The sequence below is a fragment of the Propithecus coquereli genome, unplaced genomic scaffold (assembly GCF_000956105.1).
Source record: "Propithecus coquereli isolate 6110/MARCELLA unplaced genomic scaffold, Pcoq_1.0 Scaffold155, whole genome shotgun sequence".
Classification (NCBI taxonomy): domain Eukaryota; kingdom Metazoa; phylum Chordata; class Mammalia; order Primates; family Indriidae; genus Propithecus; species Propithecus coquereli.
In genome coordinates, this window is record NW_012139969.1 from 710,149 (window position 1) to 716,901 (window position 6,753).

The 6,753-nt window shown below is 59.1% G+C and overlaps 1 protein-coding gene across 1 annotated transcript; it reads left to right on the plus strand.

Annotated features, from left to right (window-relative positions):
- The first annotated feature begins 1,508 nt into the window (after positions 1–1,508).
- RPP25 (ribonuclease P/MRP 25kDa subunit) lies at positions 1,509–2,547 on the plus strand. Its single transcript, XM_012640590.1, has one exon. It carries the CDS (start codon positions 1,706–1,708, stop codon positions 2,303–2,305), a length of 600 nt encoding a protein of 199 aa, XP_012496044.1. The 5' UTR covers positions 1,509–1,705; the 3' UTR covers positions 2,306–2,547.
- The last annotated feature ends 4,206 nt before the right edge of the window (positions 2,548–6,753 follow it).

A 6,753-nucleotide genomic window follows, 5' to 3' on the forward strand; every position in this document is an offset into this window, starting at 1 on the left:
GGCCTTACAGAGCCCTGGGTGTCCCGCGCAGCCGCGCGCAGCAGGCAGTCTTTGTGTCTTCCCCAGGCTGCTGGCCTCCAGCACCTAAGGTAGGTCCTCCAGGAGACCGCTGGGGCGGGGCCCAAGTCCCGGTTCCGAGCATACCCCGAGGGTGTGCCGGCAGGGGCGCACAGGTCCGCCCCAAGGGGTGGCAAATGGGTAACCCCCAGGTTCTGAATCGCAGGGGCCGAGCGCTGCCGCAGGTGGCGAGGAGGCGAGATCAGCCGTAAGGAGGGAGAAGTGTGCCCAGCAGCCCCACCTGAATCTGGGCCCAGCTCGCCCCAGCTCTGCGTGCCCCTCCCCGCCACACCCCGTTAGAATCATCCCCCGCCGCGGACCAGACCGGCCTCAGCTCTGACTGCGCGAGAGGGACGCAAAAGGATGAAGGGCGAGGCCCGAGGGCAGTTGTAGGGAGAGTCGGGCTTCTCAAGCCCCCTCCCTTGCATCGAAAGTCCTTCAGCCCCAACCTCATCTCTTTCTCTGCTGCTCCTCTAACCCTGCAGGAGACCCGGGCCACTCTCGGTCCCGTGGAGTTTCCGAAGAGGGGCATCCAGTAGCTTCGTAATGCCCCCAAGGCTCAACTCCCTATCTTCCTCCCTTCTCTCCCTTAAAACCTGCCTTCACCCAGTCTCCTTTTTGAAAAAGGACCCCACTGGGTCTCAAGGGACCAAGGTTGACAGAATTCCACCTGGGAGCAGGGGGATCCACGTTAGCAGGGATCCACGTTAGCAGGGAACCACGCCCGCTTACCCTAAAGCTCGCAGCTCTAACCGCGGGCTTCCAGGCACGGGTGGCGGGAGCGGAACGCCTCTGGCGAAGAGGTCCGCTGCGCTTCCCCGTCCGCCTCCGGGTAGCCTGGCCCTAAGCCTCGCCCCCCGTGTCCCAGGGGCGTACGGGGGTCGGGAACCTCGCGCTCCGGACAGGCGTGGCAAGGCTGAAACCTGGGTCTCTGGAGCCCCGCGAGAACCACGCCGCGACGCTGTCGTCCGAGGAGGAGCGCGGAGCGGAGCCGGAGCCAGCGCCTCCCGCACTCTGCTGACCGTGCACTGGCTGTCCTTGAGGCGAGAACACTCGAAGCGGAACGGAGGGGGTGCTCCCTTGAGAGGAGGGGGAGCGGGGCCCCGGCAAGCCTCTCGGGAACCTCTCCCGGGGAAAGGACCAGGGGCGGCCTTCAGGTGGAACGGGGAAGGGGTCGGGGACCTGGCTTGACGCGGTGCGTGCACCCCAAGCGCAGTTTTTACTTAGGTTGCCGTTTATGAGGTTGGCTCGCGGAGGGCCGCTGACGATTACAGTGGAACTTCCCCTTCCAAACCAACCCGTGGCACTGCCAATGCGCCCCGCCGTGCGCGACGCCCCCACGCGGGGTAGCTGAGGACTGGGACTTGACGCGAGAGGCCGGAGAGGCTGGGACGGGGGCGGGGCCTCCGGGCTCCCGGGCGGGGCCTCGGCTGAAGGCGCTGAGCACCCGGCGCCGAGAGCGCGGAGTCGCGCGGCGCCCACTCGAGAGAAGTGGGGCGGGATCGCGCCGTCCCAGCCCGCCCGCCAGCGTCCACGACGCTCCCGCACCCTTACCCCTCTGGCCCCTGCAGGGCGCGACCGGAGACCATGCAGCCGCGGAGCTGAGGCGACCCATGGCCAAAGTCAGCGGGCCCGGAGACGACGGCGCATGGAGAACTTCCGTAAGGTGCGCTCCGAGGAGGCGCCCGCGGGGGGCGGGGCCGACGGGGACGGCCCAGGATCCGGCCCCTTCGCCGACCTGGCGCCCGGCGCCGTGCACATGCGGGTCAAGGAGGGCAGCAAGATCCGGAACCTGATGGCCTTCGCCACGGCCAGCATGGCGCAGCCAGCCACGCGCGCCATCGTCTTCAGCGGCTGCGGCCGGGCCACCACCAAAACCGTCACGTGCGCCGAGATCCTCAAGCGCCGCCTGGCGGGCCTGCACCAGGTCACGCGGCTGCGCTACCGGAGCGTGCGCGAGGTGTGGCAGAGCCTCCCGCCTGGGTCCACGCCGGGTCAGACGCCTGGCGAGCCGGCCGCCAGCCTCAGTGTACTTAAGAACGTGCCCGGCCTCGCCATCCTACTTTCCAAGGACGCACTGGATCCACGACAACTTGGCTACCAGCCCCCAAATCCCCATCCTGGTCCCTCGTCCCCGTCAACCGGGCCAACGTCCAAAAGGAGCCTAGGGGAACCTGGAGCTGGAGAAGGCTCCGCGAAGCGGTCGCAGCCTGAGCCAGGGGCTGTGGACGAGGACCAGACGGCCTGAGAACCTCAGACTCCGGTCTTGGGGGTCATCTAGACATCTCCCAGCACCTCCACCTCCAGACGCACCTCCAGCCTTTCACGAGTGGGTCCTCTGGACCCCACAGCCTGGACACAGCGCCTCAAACAGGTAGCATGAACCCCAAGGTGACAGGAGAAGGGCCCCAGGAGTGGCAGTAGAGGATCCCCGACGACGCCAGGGAAGCTTAGTGAGATGGCCGCGCCTACGGCTGTGTTGCCTGAAGACGTGGAACTCCACCTTCACCTTTTCTGGGCCATACTGGGACCTTCTTCGGGAAGGGGAGGGTGGGCAGCTGGGCTCTTGGAACCCTGTTTGGGACCCTCAAGGTTAAAGGCACCCACCTCGGCCTGGATCATGAAGGGGACCTGGATCCTGGAAGTCAGGGAGAGCCCACGCTATTGAGAGAGGAGTGCAGGGGGTGAGAAACTGCTGAGGGTAGGCAAGTCTGAGATGTGGGGGCCCTATTCTGTCCCCAACCCTGGGACAGTTTCCTTTCTAATTTCCTTCTCCTGCCTCTGAGGAGCATCCTGAGATTGCAGTGGCAGAGGCATCTGCCTTCCCTATGCTGGCCCAGAGGGAGAGACCCAGGACAGAACTCCCATGCCTCCTCCCCTGAGTCCCATAGCTGGAGTCTTGCTTCCAATAAAACAAACACAAAAATGGCTCTGTCCCCAGGTTTCTTCCTAACCACCTGCATGTTCAGAGACAGCTCTGGCCTGCCCCCTTTTATCTCGGTCCCCTCCAGCTTGCATCCTTTGCCTTTGGAATCTTCAGGGTCAGGCGCAGATTGGGCAGTTTCAAAACGGCGCAAGGGGCACACTGCCCAGTCCCTGGCTTCTCCTTCTCTTCACCACCCTTCCTGGCTGGCCCTGGCCTCAGGGGCTTGTGGCCAGAAGGGGGCCTTTGTCACCCTGTGCATCACCACTATGGAAAAGGGAGCGGTACCATTGCTTTCTGGGAGGGGAAGGAAGGAGAGCATTGATGAAGTCTCCTGGAGGTCACTGCCAAGGATGGCAGAGGTTCCTGAACCTGCAGCCTTTACACAGTAGACTGAACCTTTCCCAGAAGGCTGGCACAAAGTCCCCATCCCCATGGGTAGGCTCTCTCCTTCACTGCCCTCTCTGAGAAAGGACAGCACACCCTTGGGAGAGGGGGAGGAGGGAGACTGAGCACAAATCCACTGCTGGAAATTACTATTTAGCAGAGAAGCTGGGCCTTGGGCTGTGAATCACTGCAAGCTCCCAGATAAGCTGTGGCCTCCAGCCCTGCACAGCTGTCTGTTGAGAGATAACAGCCTCCTAAGCCTCTCTGCCCAACTCTAAATCAGCTGAGGGGGTGGGGCGGTGCTGTGTGCTGGAAGAGCTCTGGCGAGTAAGGGGAGGGCGTTTAGCCCCGGATCTCAGATGCAGGCCCCCACATACCACCCGGCAGCACCTCTGGGAAGGAAGAGATAAGGAAGAGTGTAAGTCATTTTGCTGGCAGAACCCCGAAATAAATCCTGCTGCTGCCAAGAGGTAGGTTTTGCAGCTCATGGGAGGAGCCCTTAAGAGGAGTCCCCCTTTCCCCCAGTCTCCCTGCTGGAGCTTTGGATCAGTGAGCCCTGTCATCTAGATTTTGTCACTGGTTGTCCTCCCCAATTTCCTGTTCTTGAGGCCCTGGAGGGGGCCAAGGGGTGTGTGTGTGCTTGTCTGACCTCTCGGGTGGCCCAAGAAGCCTGGAAAGAATGTAAACTGTCCTGACAACTAAAATGCGCTGGGCTGCTCCTGGGCTCCGGCATCTAAAGTAGGTGATAAAACTTGGAAGAGGTCCTGCATGGGAGAAGATTAAGGGAGATGGGTCTCGGTCTGGAAAGGGGCCAACTGTCTAAGACCAGAAGTGGTCTAAAGGACTGATTGTCAGGTTACCAGGACATGCAGGCAGAGGCTGCTGGTCTTGTCAGGGAGGTAAGGCTGCAGTGGCTTTCTCTTTTGATGGGTCTGGAAGGTTCCCTTCCAGCCTAGAAACTCACCCTGGAGGGTAGGGAAGAGAGGGACATGTTGTTTCCCCAGCTTCAGAGCCTTAACCTACCCCATGCCAGAAAACAGGTCACAGAATTTCTTTTTTGCACCCCCCACCCCACCCCAACAGGTTTGGTTTAGATAGGTGTGCTGACTTACCAATGGAACCCAGCACGCATGAGCACTGCACCTCTGTCTCACTGATCCTCTGGCCCGGCTGACCTAGGCAGGCTCCAAAGGAAGGTGACAGATGTTCTCTATCCCCTCCCTGCCACCGAGGCCGAAATGGAAGCCTGAGAAGTCCTAGAGTAAGGGGTGGGGGTGGCTGGGGAGCACCTCAGAGACAGGGCCTGCTTCGGGAGCCGACTGGTGGCAGAATGGGAGATCCCCCCATAAGACTCCATCTTTCCAATAGTGGCCTCTATCCAGGAGCTTCCTGGGCCCAGCCTGGTGCTTCCCTCAGCTTTGCCTCGGGACACTGCCAGGCTAGGAGTGGCAGTGAAGCCTCTCACCCAGAACACTGTCAGGTCACAAAATCAAAATCCATCTGGGAACATCAAAGTACGTAACATAAGGCCAGAGCTCGTGGTTGGATGGGTGGTGGGCCTTTATCCACTCAACAAGCAAGCGTTCATTGTTGTGCCACCTCCCAGTCTAGGCACAGGGTGGGACTGGGGTGTAGAATCACAGGATAATCAGACATTTGTTCCTGCCTCAAAGACAGTCAAGTCTAGTACGGAGAAAGAAAAGTAAGAAGTTAAGGCACAATGTGATGATAATGGGAGAAGGTGGGAGCTCTGAGTTAAGGGACACTTAGCTCACCCAGAGGTGCTGATGGAGCTGGTTCTCCAAACATCAGAAGGAGTGAACCAGCGGGCTGGGACTGGGTAGGACGCAGCACAGAGAGATGCTGTGTATGGTTTGGTGTCTGAAGGATCGAGTAGGTGGCAGAGGGCAGCGTGTAGAGAGGCAGGTGGACTGGAGTGCGGGGGGAGCCAGGCCACAGGGAAGTGAGCTGGCCGAGGGAAGTCAGCCAGTGCCCCGGGCCCTGGTCTGATCGGTGTTTGAGAAGGGTCCCTCTGACACCTGTGTAGGTGGGAGGTGGATCGGAAGGGGCCTGACGAGGCCCTGGAGGCTACAGGGAGGTAAGAGATGAGAGGGTGGCAATGTGGATGGAGATGGGGACAGATTTGAAAGCTACTCAGGCTAGGTAGGATTTCACACCATTACAGCCAGGAAAGGGGAGAGCTTCTCCTTAAGTATTAACCCTAGCGCTGGCCAAGACTTGGTCTGCCTTTCTGGCATCCTGGGAGACATGCTGTGTCAAGACCAAACAATGGAGGGTTTTCTTCTTTTTTTTTTTTTTTTGCTGGGGGCAGGGGTCCGCAGCTTCAAATTGGTGAAAGCTTTAGGAGCTGTTGTCCACTGGCCATGAATCTGCCAGGGTGTATTCGCTGCACAGTTGGGGGAAGACCTGGGCCAGACACACACTCATCTGCCACCCTTGCCCTCCATCGCCCAGGCCCACGAGTTCAGCAGTTTTGGTCACTGCTGTGCCCACAATGGCCACTAGGGATGCTCTAGTCCCCTCAACATCGCAGGCCTCCAAGAGAGTTGTAATTAAAGAATGGGGGGAGGAAGGAAGGAAGGAGAATTCACCCATATTCTTAGACAAGGTAGCATGAGAAACAGTGCAAAAAAAATGTAAAAGGAAGGGAAAATTCAGCCACAGGAGGGTCTCCTCAGTGACTTCAGATTTCTTCCTCTCAGAGCACAGATACTGGTTTGTAATTGTGCCTTCATTAGTTCGATCTTTTGGCTGTCAGTCTATCAGTCACCCTGCTAAACTGTGAGCCCATGATTGAATGGATCCTACCTGCCTTGCTCCCTACCCAGCTCCTGGCACATGAGAAGCTGCTGGAGAGTTACTGATTGAATGAAGACTTGCTGAGGCCAGGTGCGGTGGCTCACACCTGTAATCCCAGCATTTTGGAAGGCCAAGGTGGCAGGATTGATTGAGCCAGGAGTTCAAGACCAGACTAAGCAACATAGCAAGATCACAAGACCCTCCTCTCTACAAAAAATAAGAAAATTAGCCAGGCGAGGTGGCTCATACCTGTAGTACCAACTACTCGGGAGGCTGAGGCGGGAGGATTGCTTGAGTCCAGGAGTTCGAGGTTACAGTGAATTATGATCGCACCGCTGCACTCCAGCCTTGGTGACAGAGTGAGACTCTATCTCTAGGAAAAAAAAAAAAAGATTTGCTGAGCCAGGTTTCTGAACCGTTCTGGTGTCCAGCTCCATATACAATGGGCAAAGCTGCCCCCAGCCCCACCACAGCCCATCCCATCTGGGCCCGTGGTTTGTCTCTCCAGCTTGAGGATTCTGGGGTTGCTTCTGACACCTGATTATTACAGGTGCTGTGAGTTGAAT

Coding starts and splice junctions, on each gene's coding strand:
- RPP25 (XM_012640590.1), top strand. CDS start 1,706: ATGGAGAACTTCCGTAAGGTGCGCTCCGAGGAGGCGCCCGCGGGGGGC.